The sequence below is a fragment of the Sander vitreus genome, chromosome 14 (genome assembly GCF_031162955.1).
Source record: "Sander vitreus isolate 19-12246 chromosome 14, sanVit1, whole genome shotgun sequence".
In the NCBI taxonomy this organism is placed as follows: domain Eukaryota; kingdom Metazoa; phylum Chordata; class Actinopteri; order Perciformes; family Percidae; genus Sander; species Sander vitreus.
The window spans coordinates 10,300,772-10,321,338 of NC_135868.1; the positions used below are offsets into that span (position 1 = coordinate 10,300,772).

At 41.1% G+C, this 20,567-nt stretch overlaps 1 protein-coding gene across 1 annotated transcript in view; it reads right to left on the reverse strand.

Annotated features, from left to right (window-relative positions):
* The window catches only part of med30 (mediator complex subunit 30), a 38,623-nt gene extending 19,210 nt beyond the window's left edge, over positions 1-19,413 (reverse strand). Inside the window, exons 1-4 of the mRNA XM_078267960.1 lie at positions 19,329-19,413; positions 18,067-18,386; positions 15,388-15,546; positions 9,906-10,013 (exon numbers count right to left, since the gene is read on the reverse strand). Coding sequence (XP_078124086.1) covers positions 9,906-10,013; positions 15,388-15,546; positions 18,067-18,294 — 495 coding nt within the window. The 5' untranslated portion in view covers positions 18,295-18,386; positions 19,329-19,413. The remainder of the gene's footprint in view (positions 1-9,905; positions 10,014-15,387; positions 15,547-18,066; positions 18,387-19,328) is intronic.
* Positions 19,414-20,567: the final 1,154 nt, after the last annotated feature.

A 20,567-nucleotide genomic window follows, 5' to 3' on the forward strand; every position in this document is an offset into this window, starting at 1 on the left:
AACATTATGAAAGACTTGGATATCAACAGGTTTTTGGATATGCGCAAACATCGCTACGCCGACATTTTCAAGAAGCTGGTTAAAGGAATGAAAGAGGGACGCTGTGTTTGCACGGTCCATCAAGTCCGCCGCTGCTGGTAAACTCTGAAAAAATCCTGTTTTGCACGGCTACATTGTAAACAGAAATATTAGTGGAATATTCACTTTCATTAGCCATGTAAACAGCTTAGTCGGAATATCGTCTTTTTCGGAATTAGGGCAAAATACAGAATATTATGTGCATGTAAACGTAGTCAGTGTGGATGACTGGGGACCCTGAACTGAAATGCATTCACATTCTACAGCACCAGAGGTATGCAGCACAGAGACTGAGCAATCACAACCCATTAGGCACCAATGAATTATGGCTAATGCATTTCAAACATTTATGCAAACACTGGACTTTCACACATGCTCAGATAAACTCTACTTCTTCATACACACATCAATTGCACACTGGGACGCATGACATAGAGTATACGAGTATTGTATAGAAGCAACAAGGACAAAGAGGCACACACTTATATTTACATCCAGGCACATGTACACTGGGGGAATATACACATTCAGGGCTCCAGACTGCGACCAAATGGTCGCATTTTGGGGCTACAGAGCTCCTAGTAAAAAAAGTTAGTGTGGAGCCCTGATATTCAAACAAACTTAAATTCAAATACATATTGTCACACGCAGCATACTTCCAAGTAAAGACACTTGTGGAGAGTGATGAGAGTGATGCCTCCCCCTCCAACGCTGGGCAGATTGCATCACCATCCGTCAGCCAGATTTCGACAAACAGCAATTACCCCAATGGACAGATAACAAGAGCAAGGCTATCACTCACAGCCAGGACATCCCATAAAGCAGCCAGACATTACCATGGAGGAGTCATTTATCTGCCTCTCCTCCAGCCATCCCCCTTCAACCACCACTGCACCCCACAGTGATCTTTACTTCTACTACCTGTTCAATGCCGTTAGCTTGCGGGGTGGGCTTCAGGCTTCAACTGAATAGAGGTAGGATTATGGGCCTGGGGTTATAGGGGATGGAATAAAACCTGAAGTGACATCTACCGCAAGGGTCAAGGTCCCTACCTTTCAGATGCAGTTTATTTAAAGGCAGCTAGACGGTGATGACGTAAACTACACTACTGTACTACAACTGTAGAATAGGATGTCAAGTGCATTTTTTCTTTTTTTTCTTTATCATTACAACTCTTTTAATCATGTCACAAAGCCTTCTTCTTCTGCAATGGTTATCTCATTGGGCCTAACCCCTAATACTTACATAACAGTCGTGGATGGAAACAATTTTCTGCACTATATTTGGATGGAAACATGCTAATTATAGCTGAAATGATAAGCTGATTAATCATTAAGCCAATCAACAAAAAATACTGCAATTTCCATGATCAATTAATAGTTTAAGTATTTTTTTAGGCAAGAATGCTTAAAAAAAATAATAAATGTGAATATGTTCTAGTTTTCTAAGGCTTCTATGACCGCACACTGAATCTACGGGTTGGACAAAACAAGCAATTTGAAGAAGTCACATTGGGCTCTGTGAAATTTTGATGGACATTTTTCACTATTTTCTGACCATACAATTAATCGAGAAAACAATTGGCAGATTCATCTTTAATAAAAGAATCCTTAGTTGCAGCCCTAATGGCAATAGCAAGATCCCCAATAACTCTCCGGAAATCAATTGTGTGTTTCCACCTCATGTTAGAGTCTCACTAGTTAATTTCACTAGTGCTAATGAGTATTTTGGTGGCCTTTTCAAAGATTATTGTTTTATCAAGGGGATATCAATGCTTACAGAGACACGTTTTCAAGCATGTTTGCTTCAGTGGACTTATCACACTCAGAAGTGGTGTCGGCGGCCACACGCTGCACCAATATAAACTTCACTAAGGTGCCACCCTACCTTTGGAGGATTTTATGGCTATGGTAGCAGACATCCGGCCTCCCTCTGTGACATTACAGATACAATGTCAATATTTATGCAGTCTATTGTGGAGGCAGGGCTTGGGACAGGGCTGCAGACAAGGATTAAAAGGTGCTGTAGGTAGGATTGTGAAGATCCAGGACTTAGCCCAACACTTTGAACATCGACAACTTCTCAGTCCCTCCCCCCTTTTCCGCTAAAGCCCAAAACGGTTTCCTAAGCCCCTCCCCCCACAAGGGAGAATGAATATGTGCACATGAGCAGTAACTGACATGCAGTTAGACACCCCCCCCGGCCCTGATTGGTGCATCTGAACAGGGAGCGGTAGGTTTTTGCAAATCGCACTACAGGCTGTAGGTGGTGCCAGAGGAGCCAGATTTTTTTTAAATTACCTGCTTCATGTAGTTCTACTGGAACATAGGGTCAGTTTCAGCAAATATGACGGAAAGTTAGTTTTATAAGTCTTACCTACTGCACCTTTAACATGGACATTGTGAACATTTAGGGCTGTGCCAACACTTCTACTTTCCATTATTCCCTCTTGTAAGCACAGAACACATACTTCAATGGCTCTCTTCAGATCACTCTGTTCTGTTATATTGTAACAAGGGTGGTGTCTGTTCCAAGGTTATTTCACTCAGAACAGAGCGCACAAAAATCCCCATCCATGGATTTAGAATCCCATTAACCTGTCATCCTATCACTCTGCCTATCACAACCATCCCATAAAGATGCATTATATCACTGTCCATTACTTACAGCATTGAGTGATATTCAATTTTAAGTCATTGAAAGTTGCTTTTGTGAGGAGAAATATAACGCTAGCGATCCTAAACCAGTGTGACATATCAGGTGGAGAGTCTGAGGCATGATTGTACTTATCTTTTCACTTATGCATCAATCTTCTCTCTTTCTTTCAGTATCTCTGGGCATCCTGTCACAGAAGGCATCCTATTTTCTCTGCTGCAGCTTAATTTCATCAGTCTCCTGTTATTCCTTTTCAAGACCCTATCTGAATGGTAACAGCTTATCTCTGACAATTCACAGCTGCCTACACATCTATCAATCCATTCTTTCATCAATTGTTTTACCTGTCTCTTCTTTCCTGTACATCCCTGAATCTTTGCTACCCCTATAGACATTTTAATTCATTTCAAAAACACCACACAAATGATTTTTACCTGCGTTTTGCTACCTGTTTGCTCCTCTGTGTCCCTTCATCCTTTACCCTCAGCTTTACACATCTACTCTCTCTGACAACACAAGCCATTTGTCTGGTCATCCATCTTCAAACACCTTTCCCACCTGAACAGTTCATTTATCTTTCTCCTTTAACTCAAAGGCTTTCTTTCCATCTTTCTTTTCCCCCTCTATCACACATCTTTTATCTATCACTCCATCAACCTTTACATGGTAACACCAGTCTGCCATTTAGCTCTCTTCCTACCCATTTCTCTCTTTTTTATGTATCTCTCTTTCTAGTTTATGCCACCTCACCCTCATCTCGATCACCCCCCTCCTCTCATCCAGAACTATCCTATCTGGCTGGAGTAACTGCAGCAGATGTAGCCAGGCCACAAACATCTGCTTCCCCTGTACTGCTGCATCTCTACTCTGCTGATCAGACTAACCGCTTTAACTCCCCAAAGCTTGCTGTCCTTACTGCGGCCTTAATGTGCAGCTGGGCAGCCTGGGCAAAATCACAGTTAAATATGCTGCAAAAAAATTTAGCCTCTGGGTATGGTTGGGCGATATGAAAAAAAACAAACCCTAATCGTGATAGAACATTTCTTCAATAAGAAACTGGAAATGTCAATATACTGTTGCCAAGTTACATTGCTTGACAACGTGTTATCAACCAATCATGTCACAGAAGAAGACTGGCTTTGTTTGTATCATTCATTTACTTAAGTAGATTCTCTGTTTGCAGCTCATATAGTTCTTGGTCATTTTCAGGTTCTGAATCTGTAGAAGGATATTTAAGCTTAAAGGGGTAGTTTTTGACCACTGGTAGTGCTATGCAATTGTAATGTATGGGTCCCGGTTGTGTCTGTTCTTGTGCACACAGGTAACATGATAGACATTTGTACCACAGTTTAACATTATTCCACTGTTCAACAGGTAGTGTAATGCAGCAAAAAAACAGCATTGAGACAACAAAGGCAGAGAAGAAGAAAACTGCAAGATAGTTAACATGTCGCAGGTTTCAAAAATTAGCTTTGCAAATTTGTTAGGGGAAAGGAAATGCATTCAACACTTTTGTTAGGTCTCAAGGATGCACACACGGGCGAGTTGGTAGAGCGGGCGCCCATATATAGAGGTTTACTCCATGACGCAGCGAGCCCGCGTTCGACTCCGACCTGCGGTCCTTTGCTGCATGTCATTCCCCCCTCTCTCTCCCCTTTCATGTCTTCAGCTGTCCTGTCAATAAAGGCCTACAAATGCCCAAAAAATAATGAGGATAAAAAAGATGCACACACTACTGAATTGTAAACAAAAGAGTGAGCAGTGAACAGAAATGATCCTTTACTAATCAAGACTAATCATAAAGCGATCTGATGTAGATCAAGAAAAGCAGACTAGTTTGAGAAAGACGACTGAGATGTGGCTAAAATCTATCATCACATCCTTTATATATTGTGCATTCAATGTATGATATATTCCACTTCAAAATAAGTGAAATGTATTGCATACACAATACAGTATAATGAGCTGTTTTTTAGATATACTACATAATAAGGTCTTGCTATGTGTTAACGGATTGTATTCTGTATTTCAGTCCGGTATTGCATTTAAAGAGTTGGAATAAGCACTTGGTTATTTATCTACCACAATATCAGCATGCTTTAACTGTGCTCTTTGTGGGTATGGAGGCTTTGTGTGAAAAGGCGATGCAGTTTGTTTTGGATGGAGCTGAGTGCAGTTGAGCGAAGGTTCACTGCAATGTTTCACTGTTGTGTTAACATTTAAAAGCAGCCAGGGGAGCTGTGCTGAGCTCTTAAAAATAACCAATTCGCATCTCTGTTTGCTGACACTCCTGACCTTGGACCATTATCATTGCAGACAACAACACGAGTTGGCATGCACAATCTGTACAGATCCAGCACAATGCACATACAAAGAGGGGAAACAGAGAAGGGCTTCAGCCAGCAAGCGCACATACTGAAAGCTTGTGTGAAAGCAAATGTAAACGAAATCTTCTCTCTGAAGAAAGAACAAAAGCTCTTTTGCACTCTCTCAAACTCAATATACACACACACATACATACACATATATAAAAAAATATATAAAAGCAAACTAAAAAGGCCTCCTAAATAATGCATGCTGTCTTTTCCTTGAACCTTTGCGACGCTCCACTGTCCATAACTACTGTACTCAGGTGATATGGAAACTGCTTGGAGGTATTGTGTCTGACTTATGGCTGTCTACCTCACCTGCATCTGATGCCTATGCAGGATCTAGGTTTCATCGACCCAAAGCTGATATTAGTACACAGCGCTTTAATGTCATCTTGATGGGCCCCATTTCCCTGGGAGAGATTAAACCTAATCCTGGACTCAAAAATAATCTATTATGGCAACTGCCAAAACATCAAGGGGCAGGTTTTTTTTTAGTGTTAAGAGGTCCTGTGTTGTGTCCCAGTGGTCAGTTCAGCAATGCTAAAAAAAAAAAACTAAAAAAACACCTTAAACATGTATTTTGTCATTTTTTATTTGCTTAACATGTCATTTATCCTGTCTTTGTCTTGATAACACTGGAGTGATTGGTCTCGTTTCTAGTCATGGACATAGTTCAACCCTGTACCTCAACTGTAACAGTGGAAGTAACGTAAATGGGATTATCTCATCACACTTATCTCATCACACTCTCATCACAATATTTTGAACCTTTTCTTTAGAATGCTTATTATGAAATCACAACCCATGTTTGATATTATTCATGGTTGGACGTTTTTTGCAACACCCACTCAATGTATTTACATTCAGTAATTACCATTCAATATTGTAGTTTGCATGGTTCGTGGCGGGGTCCGCTATTATCACGCTGGATTCAAATTGCCTTTCTATGCACAAGGGATTCACGAGAAATTACATGCATGCATGTAATCCAGCGTTACTGTTTGTAATTGTATATCATTCTATCTCCTCAGGTTACAACTAATGCAAACCGAACATTTCCTACTGCTGCTGCTTCACATTAAAAGCATTCAAAACACTGGGTGGCTTTTATTGTGAAGGAAAAGCAATATATATGAAGCTCAGCACAAATTCTTTCAGGAAGACTTCTAATTACTGCAAAAACCACTATCTCTCCCTAAATCTATTCAGCTGTTAAGAGGAGTTCACTCTTCAGTAAACCAATCAGAATTGGCCACGAAATTCATGATCCAATCACAGCTTGACTTCCTGCTTTAAATGTCTCTCTCCTTGCTATCAGCTGTCTTCTCAGGTAAACATGCAACCCTCCTCCTCCCCTTCCACCTCCGGTCATCGTCAACCACTGAAACCTGAGTCCCTTTCCGGCAGACAGGTTCTTCGTTTGGCCTCCGGGTTCCCTCTCCACCATCACCAGTGTCTAGGCTCCATCGGGGGGGAATATGTTCCGTGTACCGTGTATGTTCCTGTACCATTTTTAATGATGGAGTCTAATCCCCAAAAACTCTGTACATTTCATGTACATTTCATATTATGCTTATCTACAATAAATATTTGCATATCTGTAACAAGGTTAGCTTTGACAACTGTTCATCACAAATGTGTAAACATATAAACATAAAACACATAATATTCTTTGGCATTCTTTGACAGTGCACTTGCTATTACCACAGTAACCACAGGAGTCGGAAAATCAACCAGGACTCATATTACATAAAAAATGATATATTACACAAAATTATTTTCAAAAATCAAAGTAAGATTTTTATTTATTTTTTATTGTTGGATTATGTTTAATTAACATCTGAGACACCACCCTTCACCCTTCTATGCATCTCTATGCTCAGATTCAACATGTTTGTCTGTGGCGTGTAACTTAAGCCATGACTCAGGATTAAAGCTTTCCCCAACAAACTTTCAGACTTTGATTGACAACATGGCATGTCAGTCTGAAGAAAAGCTCTCTGCTCTGCACTTCAGAGTGTCATAAAACCGATTCTCTATCGGAGCTGGCCAAAACATATCTGACAGTAAATACATTTGAAAAAGCTCTTAGGTGTGTTTGATGTCTGCCACTTGAAACCACTCCAGAAGTGAATACCTCACTCACAAGATATATATAAAAAAGTAAAGGCTTCTTCCCTTCTTTTAATATTTAACACCATCAGCTACTATCTTGTTTAAATCAGCTCTTGATCAGTTCATTCACTTTTATATTGGTGTGAATACAAACTATAAAAGGTAAGTTATTAGCTTACTTATACTAGTATTATAATCTTTGTATGCATTCTGGCAACTCAAAGAATGAATCTGAGGTTCTGAGGTTGACAGGAGCCTCCTTTAGGGCACACTGGCATAATGTTTAAAGGCCGTTACAGACCAACCAGACGGCCGACCGTTGGCAGAAAAGGCAGTTGGACTGATCAGTCTCCCCGAGTTGGTCAAAAAAGTGCCTCGGAACACACCAAAGCGATGAGACGTAATACGTCTCCATAACAGCAGGCGCCGCTAATCTGTATTGTCGCCCAAAAAATGAAAACCGGCAGCTGATTGGATGAACGAGTCACGTGGATCTGGCTACTGCTTCCAGATTTTGGATTTTTCAACTGGCCATTAATGGCGACTCATTCAGAATACGATCTCATATTGTACTAAAATAGTTCACCGAAATGTGTTTCTGAAAACATTTTAAGCGAGAAATAGGCCATGCAGTTGCTGAATCTGTCTTCATTTCAAATCAACAGATTTTCATCCGATTTTGAGAGGCTTAGTCACGCTCATCCCGCTTGCCATTTCCGGGTGAGTCCCGACCGCCCTGTCTCTGACTGAGCATGTCAGGTCGGCCAAAATGAAGGCCGACAGCTCCTCCAATGGACGAAGGCACGGAACAGACCGAACAGACTCGAGTCACTGACCTCGCCAGACTGTCCAACGGCCGATTATCGGCCCAGTGTGTAGATGCCTTAAGAAGGCTGAGCAAAGTGACACACTGATAAAGGGGGCACATCCTCCAGTCCCCTTTAAAACTGGGAACCATCAGCCTTGTCAGTCAGTCCATGGGTACTCTGCCCAATCTCCATGTGATATTGAAGACGCGTTTTGAGTAAGATAGCCCAACAATATCCAGAGCCTTAGCATTACCCACCAGCACATTGCCCCCCTTTAAACACACAAACTCTATTAGCAAACAACAGATATGTTCACAAGTCATTTTTTGGAAGTCCAAGTCGAGTCTTAAGTCTTTTGCCACGAGTCCAAGTCAAAGTCTCAAGTCTCTGGCCATCTGATCTGTCCCTAACACTGTACTGTTAAATCTTATGAATTCAAAGCATGTCCTGTAGCTACCATCCATACAGTATCAAAATCTGTTGTAGGATAACTTCATGGGGTCTACTTAACACATCCCTCTAGACCTCGGACCTGGTGAAATATTAACCTAAGTCTGTCACATCATATGGATACAACTATAAAGATACAATTTGCCAGTTCCCAGCATTAGCACAACACTTTGCGATGGTTAGCTTGTTACCTGTGACGATATTTGCTAAATGTAACGTCTCTTTCACTAAAAAAAATGTCTAATGTCGAAGTGGAAATCAAGAGAATAGTGGCAGCGCCACACCAGTTACAGAACAACATGCATCTCAGTGTCAGTCTAAATTACGCACAATAAGCAGTTTGAACTCACTGATGTAATGCCATTTATTTTCTAAGATCCGACTCAAGAGAAGGAGAGGTTAGTGAGGCCACCGTCTCCGAAGCAGGTGACAGTGCGCACGGATCCGCTGCGCCACGCATGGATGAAATAAGGAAATAATAAATAGGACTACAGTAACAGAAATATGTGCAAGTTATCATTTATCTTGGTGCCACACACCTTGCATGTAGCTGTTCGCTTACTGCCACTGTTTACGAAGTTATTGAAAGCTAAACTAATGACAAAAGGCACAACTCCGGGAGGACTTGGTGTCGCCATCGTCAATGCATTTTTTTATGTGAGTGCGCGCACATAAGGCATGGCGCATGCATTATGTTGCACATTATAGCAAAGGGCAGGGGACATGCAGCTCGTCATACGTTTCCCCAATGTATATGCGCCAATAAAAGAAAATAGAAATACATGAATGAATTTAGATTTAAAAAGCAATAATTGCATGAAAATAGGTTGTTGACGAGTCTCGAAGCTCGAGTCCAAGTCAAGTCTGAAGTCTTTTGGGTCGAGTCGCAAGTCAAGTCTGAAGTCAGCTGTTTGTGCGACTTAAGTGCAACTCGAGTCCGAGTCTCAGACTCGAGTCCCCATCTCTGGCAAACAATAAAGTTCATCAAGTGTAGCCTCTTAATTTTGTTTTTTATAAACCACATCTTTACAACCTGGATGGTTGCTATCCAAATAATGAAAGCTGGGCTATTAAAGCTTCAGGTTAATGATGGTGAGTAAAATTACTAATCTGTAATGAATTTCATGCCTAATTATTATTTCAATCTATCTAATTATTATATCTTTAAGATGATATTAAACTTTGTTTTCCCTCAAGCTCAGGTAGATTTGAAATGCCTGCAGGCCAATGGATGTCAGAGGTGAACTGAAACTTTACTGATTTGAAATAACATGCTAAACTGTGATAAAATCTCATATCACATCACTTTTTGAACCTTTTCCCATTTTTCCTTTATCAGCCCTACCTTCTCATTTCATTACCATTGGCTGGGAATGAAACCTGTAACCCTAACAGTGTTGTGCTATTGAGATACAGAACACAATACCTTGTTGACCTCCAGGATTTCTCTCCTCTCCTCGGTGGCAGGGCGGCTCTGGCCAGCTGAGCGATCCTCGTGTTTAGAGCGGTCATCCTCCACAAAGGGTATCAGTTGCTGGAAGGGACAGCAAACAAAAATCGGACTGTATTATTTACTGTAAAGCAAGACGACTGCCAGAGGATCATTTCCAAAATGCTGACAAATTCAACTGATATGGATTGCATTCGGTTTAGAGATGGCCCGATACCATTTTTTGCTTCCCAATACCGATTCTGATACCTGAACTTGCGTATCGGCCGATACCGAGTACCGATCCGATACCAGTGTGTCATATATTTTATTGTTTTAACAACTGTATACTACTATCCCTGTATGGATGTGATATGATTTTTATCTTTGTTGTCGGTCTGGCTCAGGTTAAACTCTTTGTGAAACATGAACAAACACAAACAATGAACGCCACAGAACTTTCTTTTATTATCCAGTTTGACAGTCAGTTATAATGGAAAAAGAACAGAAATAAACTACTTTAACGTAGATTTTCTTACGGGCTTTATCACGTGGTATCGGATCGGTGCATGAACTCCAGTACTTCCCGATACCGATACCAGTGTTTTAGACAGTATCGGAACATCTCTAATTTGGTTTATCAAATACAGTAGTACAGCACATATATAATCTACAATGTGAAAGTACAGTTTTATTTTTGTGACAATCAACTCCATTTTAAGAGTAGTTGTGAAGTACAGTACAGAAGTTCTGGAATAAAACTCATATTCACATTTTTCCTATATATGCCAGCTGAGTGCAGTTATAGGTCAAAATTATGTGTGTATGGGCAAGCTCAACCTTTGAGTGCTATCCTACACTGAGCTGTCTCATAATCTTGTTCCCATGAAGTGGTGAAAATGGGGATTCTGTGTAAGCTCTCGAACACAGTCTCACTCGTCTCTCTTTAACATAGAGAGAGACAGTACAGAGACAGAAAGCGAGTGGGAGATTAATACATTTTTAAACGCTCTGTGTGCTTGACCTTGTCTGCTTGACACTACAGTGAGGCTGATGTGCGAGAGCCCTCAGGCGAGGCACAGTTCCTGAGCCGACAGGGTCACCGCCTGCTGCTTTACCTCACACTGCCCCCTAGTGGCCACCTCAGGGAGGAGGCTCGCAGGAGGCTCGCTGCAGTACCACATCCAAGTGATGTGTGTATGTCTTGAGAACACACTGTTCTGTACATAACGTACAGCAAGGACATAATGGGTTTTATACTGAGAATGTGTGATTAATGACATGATTGATGAGCTACTGAATGGAGACAAATGTCTGTGCTATTGTACAGTGCTATTGTATAGTTTCCAAGAAATACACAGTATCAGCTATGTATAAAGTCAATTTTGTGGATTAACAAACTCTCAGAAATCTAAAAACTATTTTCATGACACCACTTTTAATGGGCTTTCAATTACAGATGCAAAAATAATCTGCATCTTTATTACACTGGAAGCAAGGATTTGCTGTTCCAAGGAAAAAATAACATCAACAAGAGCTACCATCGCCAAAGTTTCCTTTCCAAAACAAAAACTGTCATACCAGACAAGATCACAAACACAGATTAGGTATGAGACTATCCAAACAACCAGAAGCCAATAACAACTGCCATATAATGGGAAAACATACCTTGCTCCAATAACGACTTGGCACGATGCTAATCTAAATCATGCAAAGTTGGCTCTTTAGATTAGTCTGCTTTTCTACACCATTTGACCTGAGGTTGTGCAGCTGGAGTGGAGACCCTGCGGAGACTAGACAATGATTGGAGTAAGCTGGTTCGTCTGGAAGCAATGACTGACTGGTGTTTGAATACGGCTAGAGCAGGCCAACATCAAGACGAACATGTAAGGAATGAAAAGGAAGGTACGAAGGAAGCTGGAGATAAGTGTAGACAAACAGATGAAGAGAGAGGTGAGGACTGTAAGACAATGGGCAAAATGTCCGATAGAGAGAAAAAAAGCTAAGGTTAAAAAGAAGAGAAAATACAAACAGAAAGAAAGAGAAGAGAGAATATGAGAAACACAAAGAGGCCAAGGGGGAGGACAAAAAAAGAGCGACTGAAAGATGTAAAAATGTGGATAACTTTCTGTGCTGCTGTCAGTTTTCAGGCAGATATTCATGCCAAACTGCAAACTGACTGTTGGAGGGAGAAAAGACAGCAAAGACATGTGCAGGATATTATATCAGACAAACTATGAGCTTGTCTCTGGCTCAAGGAAACTTTAAGTAGGAAAAGAGGAAAGTTCTTTCATTAGATAATTTCAAACCAAAGCCAATGACATATCAAATTTTAAAGGTAGCGGGCTGATTTTGGCAGCTCCTGAGGGGAAAATGAAATGTGCTGAGTAGGGTGGGAAAGTGGAGTGTGTGTGTGTGTGTGTGTGTGTGTGTGTGTGTGTGTGTGTGTGTGTGTGTGTGTGTGTGTGTGTCATAACCCCTGCCTCTTCCACAGAAAGATGGATGTGGTTTGCCGCCTGACAGAGAAGAATGGGCTATAGAAGTTTTCCAGGTTGCCTCGCTGAGACAAAAAGGGTAGAAAAGACAAACCCAAAAAATAACAACAACAAAATAGCAGGGTGAATGTATAAGGGGAGAGGGAAATGAAATAGCATGGCTGAACAGGGCAGGAAATGATAGAGGGGAGGAAGACCACAGAAAAGAGAAAAGGAAACGTAAAGAAAAGAAAAAGAAAAGGAAAAGTAGAAGAGAAAGCTGGAGAGAAAGAGAGTGAAACAAAGCCAACATGAACAAATAGATTAAAAGAAAGAAAGGGAGAAGGAAGGAAATGGAGAGAGCGCCAATGTTGAGCAGCTATCAGAGAGAGAAAGAAGACAAAAGGTGGAAAAAGGAGGGATAGGATGAAGAGAAAAGAAATACAGAAAGTGTAAGAGTTTGAGAAAAAGAGGAAGGAAAAAGCTGCAACGGAGCAGCAAAGAAAGACAGCTGGAAAGAAAAAGGGGAAAGCGCAGACGTGTGCATTTGGTCCAGCTGTTCATTAAACGGGTCTGTTGCTAATTAGACTGCGATGAGGTCACACTGCCCGAGTCATTGATTCCACTTCCTGTGTCGGGCAGCCAATAGTGAGCGGCTGTCAGGCAGGCACCTGAATTCTGCGGGATGATAAATGGCATGCATGCTGGGGCCAAAATCAACTACCCTCAGCCCCAGACAAACATGGTGAGCCGAGCTATTGGCTGGTCAGCACTGAACTGGGTCTCAGCCTCGAGGGGAAACAAATACATTTAAGTAAGGTGGAAATAAAAAGGGGGAAATAGCCAGATGGCGTAATGACTCAATAAGGGTTTACACTACTACAGCAAAGGAAAATGTCGAAGTGAACCACTCATAGGCTTTGATATAGGAGGTGGAACTCCAGATGAGAGTCATTCTGAATAACCAGTGGATAGATCACTCAAAATGCTTCTGAGCAACTGCATTATTCAATGTGGAAAATGTACACAGTGGCAGCCATCACAAATTTGTTCCAATTTAAGACTGGTCTCCTCCCACATTCTCCCTTTATCCTCAGTATGAGTCTGGTGAGAGAGATTAGCTCCAAACCAATCTGTCGAAATTGGGAAGGGACTGCCGCAGTCATAAATCCAATCAAACAGTGGTGGATAGCCTAGCTGTAGCCCTGCATGGAGCCTCGAACAGTGCATGCCCAGTGAGCCTGTGTGTGCCTGTGTGCCTTTGCGCGTGTGTGTTTTGTTGTTCCTGAAGGTGGATGGCAACCATAACCAGTGGTAAAGAGACTCTGGAGACTCACCTAAGCGACTGAATCTGCTGCGAGCGGAGAAAAGACAGACCTGGAGGGAGTAGGTGAGATAAGAGTCCCCCAGGGTAAAGATGTGTGTGAGTAAGGGGGGTTGTGGCAGTAACAATGGCCTACTTTCTTTAAACTAACAGCTTCCTAATTTAGCAGGCAGTTAGTGTGAAACGCTGGGCCACATGTAGATGAGATGTAGATGAGGCAGTGTCTGAAAGCACACACAAAAAAATCCTGACAATCTTAAACAGTACGAGTTGACATTTGCATCTGAAAGGATCAATCAAGCAGGATACGCCACTGTCCTATTTTCCAACTTTAATGAAAGTTATCACAATCGTCCCAGATCCGCTACTGTACCCTGACTACTACTTTTGTCTGTATGATGCATGTCCAGTGTGTGCTACAGCACCAACACTCAGACCCCATTTTCACCTGGCATTAACATCCGTCCTGAGTGGTCAGATCACAAGTGGACAGCTCCAAGTACAGGTGAAAACCCTCTCAGGACGCATTGAGATCGAATCGCAAAAATAAACGCATTTGGAGGTGGTTTGAGCCACGTGTCCACATTCTAATAGCAGTGAAAACGGGAACGTATGCTGTGTCCACATTAAAGTCCCAACTGTCTGTTGAAATACGTAGGCTAGCCTACTCATTCAAAGTATTTCTCATGTCACAGCGACCACTGAGAGAATCGTGTGTTTTGGATGTTATCATATTCTGTTAGTAGTGCGTCTGTGTTTTTGTTCCTGCATGCTGCCTGATCCTATATCCCCGGCTGTCTTGAGCTCTCTGCAGCTCTGTTGCCCTGGAAATAACGTTACTTTTAGTTTCATAAAATATCCCTGAATTCACCAATATAGGACATTAGGCTGCTCCCAAACTTCCTGCTCTTATGTCATCTCCTTCTGTTATTTATTAGTCTTGTATTACCAGAGTTACACAGCACTGTCTGGAGGGTTTCATTTCCTATAAATTCTTCACAATAAAAGTTCCCTGTTATTTTGTTATTTAAAGCTTTTATTATGAAGCCGCAAAATCAGGAAATGTTGGGGTTTCATCAGCAGTAACGTCTCTTTCTCTCCTGCACAGGTCCCGGCGCCCCTCACTAGACATCCTTATATCGGCACACAGGCAGACTGTAGGCAGTGCTTTTTCATTAGTCATTGAACGTTTCTAATGTATGATTTATGTGAGTGTAACAACTGACATTTATAGACACACACACTGATAAACACACACACAGCCTATATGCAATATATATATTCTGTATATACTATATACATAATGATGTACCTGTTCATTTGCAGTTAGAGCGGGGAAGTGAGATCCGATCACAAGAGGTCACTCAGGACACATTTGGAGACACATTCTACTGCCAGGTGGAAACCCACGTACCTACAGCTGTCCACTTGTGATCACTCAGATCAGATTTAAATACCAAGTGGAAATGGGGCTTATGAGAACTGTAAGTGAATGACGGTGAGCATGATTATTTGACTCTCAACTATTAGTAAGACTTCATAGTGTGCAAAACCTTGGTTGGAATTATTACCTGTATTCACACTGGCCCAAACCACACACACATGTACACATCCACTTGCATTTTAATCACATTAATATAAGAAAACGATGTCAAATCTTGTCAGTGTCACTACGGCTCACCTCTGGAGGTATGAGGTCCATCCCGGCGCAGTTTTCATTGCATTTGTCATAGACAAGGCGCAACTTGCGGAACAGCACAGAAAGCATTCGCAGGTGCTCCTGGAGTTTTCCCAGTCTGTCCTGGTGGGTGTTTGGGTGGTAAGTGACTCCATTAGGCAGCTGAGAAACACCACAGAGAAAACATTTTGTTAAGCAAAGTACAAGTCTACAATTTTAGAAGAACTAATAAAAAGAAACAGCCATTGATCCCCACTGACTGCAAAAAGCACTACAAACCCTCTGTTGTTCCCTAACTGGTAATAGTTCATTGGAAGCCTTCTGCTAATGCACATAGTAGAGGCACTTTCATTTGAATGAAGTGATACTTTCCTTTCTACTTAAGAATGACAGCAACAGGGGTGGCCTCTAGCTCACCCAGCAAGAGCGGTCGCCCCATGTTGGCTGAGTCCTGCAGCGGCACAGAGTTTGAATCCGACCTGCTGCCCTTTGCTGCGTGTCATCCCCCATCTCTCTTCCCCTTTCATGTCTATCCACTGTCACTTCTTAATAAAAGGGAAAAGGCCCAAAAAATAATCTTTAAAAAATGACAGCAACCTAGCTGTAGAGAAACCTTAAAAATGTACTGTGATCATGCAACAATATGGTAACTGGTCCTGATAATATAATACAATTACAGTTTAAACTCAAAAACACAAATACCAAAAAATCAGCTGCAAAGGTTAACTGCATCAGCTGCTGCGCTTTGAATGTTTTCACTCACTCTCATACTGAGATCTGGCATCACTGGCTTTTAACCACAATGGGTGTTAAAGAGTGACAATACATGTTTTTACTGAGAAAATCGACAAGCCTCTGGGGCAGCACAGTCTGATTATAAACATCCTACATAACATGAAACAAGCATGCCTTCGGGGCAAGCAAAGTGAAGAGAGAGAGACAGTGAAACAGGGGGGAGACAGACAGACAGACGGACAGACAGGGGGAGAGGGAGAGAGGCAGGGAAGATGAATGAAGATTTTTTATGACTATAAAGGCAGTCTGTGATACAAAAAAAAACAAGTCACAAGAATGCTGTTTGTGCATTCTGTGGCTGAGGCGTGTTTGTTTGGCCCGTCTCTCAATTAATGCATTTATATGCAGTTTGAAAACCCAATTATATTTGAGTAAAGGCAATACCCGGTTTTCTCGAACGCCATGTTAACACATTACCCGGCTAATACCCCCGGTTAACAGACCTAGATAACTTCTTCAGCAACCGGGGTATTTAAGCATGTATACACCTTAACCGGGGTAAGCTCGGGTTACGCGTGTGGGCATGCTCCGTAGATTATAAGTGCCCCTGCCCACTCCACTGCAGTGGTTTTTGACCCGGAAATGGAGGAGAGCAGTTGGAAGCAAAGGTGTCAAAAACATCAGCAACAACATGAGCTTTAAACCTTTAAACCCACTGAGGACTTTGCCATGGCAGGTACTATCAAGAAGACCCATTTCTGAAATGTACAGCACTGAAAAGTCATCCATGTTCCCCCTACCTACAAAGTTGTTGTGATTTTATACAAAGGTCAACCCGAAGAAAAAGCCTTATCCTGACCAGTTGTACTTTGGCAGAGCGCCACCTACTGTACCGGGTGTAAAGTTACTCCCATCATTCTTTCTATTCTTCCGTGCTCATGTATACGGGAGAACTGGCATAACAACTTTCCTTAATCACTTGATTGCACTAATTTACCGTATACAGTACAAATAAGAGACATATTTGTGCAATCGGTATGACTCATAAGACTGTATAATGATAATATGTCAGACAACATACTGTGTGTGATGCAGTCACGACTTGTTCAGCTAGTGTTGGATTTCCTATCATAAACACTTTGACAACAAATGACATACAACACCAGTGTCAGAAGTGTGGAAATATGCATTATTTAGCCAAAAAGCTTTGATTTCAACAATCTGTCCACACTAAATAGCTGCTTAGTCCCTATTCCTTATCCTCTCCTCACAAATTCAACCACTGCTTGGACTCCTCATTCCGAACATTGACTTTTTCTGTAAGATCTTTGGTGTTATTTGTGACAGTGGCCATGCTTTTACCAATTCATTAGAGAATTAGACCTGCTTTTTGTATCCTTACACTGGAATCCGTTCTTTACCTGCCTTAATGCTCAAGCATGCTCAAACAATTTGTAGCTGAGCTTGAGTAAAATTCTGCATGCTTCTGACTAACATTTCTCCTATATTACTCACATTTTAAACTTCTTTGCAGCACTTGTTGACATTTCTTTTACAATCCATATAAGGTCTTAAACATAGAAACAAGTGCCCTTACATGATCCCCAGATTACATGAACTTTAAACTTTCTAATGTCTCATTGATCCACTGGTGCAAACTTTTGAGCTGATCCTGAGTTTATCAATCAATGGTTATTCAAGCTTTTGGTTGACTGTTGGCTTTTTTATGATTATATTCTGCTGTTCTATCTTTTGCATAGATCAGTTCAATTATGTTGTGTCTTCATGTTGTGTCTTCATACTGTTCTTATGATATTTAGTGTCTTGTAAGGGTGTTTGGGCTTTGGGAAACATACGCAAAAAAAAATTTGAAAAGGCAGAAGGAGAGGCAAACAGAAGACTGAAGGGGGATATTTGACAGGCGTGTGGGCAGAGAGTGAGACAGACCTGCATGTTCCTAAGGAGCTGAAAGATCTCCATGGTCCTGAGGACAATGTCTTGGACCGTCTCCTGGCCAATGCGACAGAGTGAGGCTGTGTTGACATCCCGTGCTGCCTGGGCCTGCTGCTGCTGCTGCTGCTGCTGCTGTTGTTGTTGTTGCTGCTGCTGCTGCTGCTGCTGCTGCGGGGGCGGAGGCTGCCCGCCAAAAGGCGACACCAGCGGAGGGGTTGTCATGGAGACAGCAAGAAAAGATGCTGGTGGAGGAGGTCTAGGTCCTAGGTGAGACTACCTGTCAGGCTATTTCAAACCAGCACACCCTTACATGCCTACATAAAGTGTTTTACAGGAGTAGGAGAGGAAAATGTTGAGGGGGGAGAAAGTAGGACAATTTAAGTCACAGAAGTCACTGAGTAAACGATAGTCACCATAATGTATAAGGATACTGGCATAACATTTAGCTTGTATCATCAGTCAAGTTCAAGTTATTTATTTATTGTCATATGCACAACAATTACAGAAGAGCAGTCATTTACTGATCTCAGGCTTCCTCTAACAATGAATGCATACAAATATAAAAAGAGAGTAACATTTTGAATCCAAGACATAAAATAGTGCATAAGTTAAATATAGTGATACAATATATATAAAAATAAAATATATATATTTGTGGTAGACAGGTGTACAGTAATTGAAAAATGAATCAACAATAATATAAGTAGGAATATAGTTAATGTGCGTAATGAGAAGTAATAAATAAATAGATATAGATACAACGTTAAATCAGCCACAGTGGTATAATGTGCAACACTCACATATACACTCAAGACATGAAGTAACGTTACAGCTCTCTAAAAGCTTCACAGCTGTTACAAATCAACTAAAACGAAACGCGGTCTAACTTAGCTAGCTAAACAGAATCAACATTGACAAAGTCTCTGAGCTAACGTTATAGCCTTTAATATAAGTTGTATACCGGGTTTTTAGAAACAGTTAAACGTAGCTTTAAACCAGCACTAGTCTGTTAGATGCTGTCCTGGACTTTTAAATGCCACACCCAAAAACATTCAGTCTGATAACGTGTTAATTAGCTAACAAAGTGGAGTGGTTGATACCAAAGCTAAGGGGACAGTCACACCACACACGACACTTCAGCTTTTTCTCGGTTTATTATTCATGTGTCGATTGATTATTCCTGCACGACGTTAACTCAACACCGCAGTGCGTGTTCATATTAATTTAATAGCATATTAGACAACGTGTAATGTTACCTGTGTGGTGATAATTTATCTGTTTTGTTGACATGTCAAGTTGCCTGCTCTGCTCCTAGGATTTTCAGCTACCGCAACTATCGCGAGAATTCGGCTTGACACTGCGACTGATTATTGTAAATGATGAAGGAGATGTGCAACTTGAAAATGCCATTTATTTTTATTTTTATTTAATGTTATTTTAAGGAAGGAGATATGATCTACATGGATTGAGATGTCATTATTATTTAGATTAAAATAAAAACATATTTATCGATATTTACCTCCCCATCCCTCCTAATGGTTCGAAAGAATTAATGACAACAATACGGTAAAGCAAGGCGCACTACAATGTGTTCAGGCTACTTAGGGTAACAGCGCCATATGCTGGTCTAGTCTTATATAACAGCCAAGTCACACACATGACTTCATCAACCCTCAGGCCAATTTACGCCACATGGTTACCGCTCATGGGTCATTATAACTTTTTAAGTAAGCATGATTCAAATTCATCACATAAATGGATATGTTGTCTAATTTGTGTTCAATAAAATCCTTCAACGCATCCATTCATCCATTTATTAGGCCTGCCTATACTGTACAGCTGTGCTTGGATTAATTTGTGAGCCATCAGAATTCAAATTAATTTGAAATACAAGAGGTGTCATAAATAGACACGCTGCTTCCTCAGCATGTGTGCTGCCATGCAGCAGAATTACAGCTCTGATTTACAGAGACTGGAAATAAGAGCTTTTGAAAAAAAGAAAGGCTTTGCCTTCAGGCTTGAGTAGGGCTGAAAAAGTAGATTATGATGCCTATTACTTGATTTACATTATTTAAATTTGGGGTTACAGGCTGGATTTCAATTTCCTTTTATCTAAAACACATTTTGTGTAATAATAACCTGTAGGCCTAGTCGTTTCTTTTCACATATTCTCTTTCTTTAAAAAAAAAAAACCCTATCTTCAACATGCAAAACATATGAAAAGCACAAGTTCACTTGACTGCCCACAACTTCTTAATTGCAAAAGGAGCTGTCTTCTTGGTGTTCGATTGGGACGATAGTGATGGTGAGTGGGTGGAGGCAGCTTAGTGAGATGAATATGCGTTCCCTCATTTGTTGCTGAATTATACATTTGACATTAGAAGAAATAATTGAAACAATAGCCAAGTTCATTCACACATCATATCAATGGAAAAGGTTGGAAAATGCAAATATGTGTGTGAGTATATGTGCATGCTCATTTTGTGTGTTTGTGC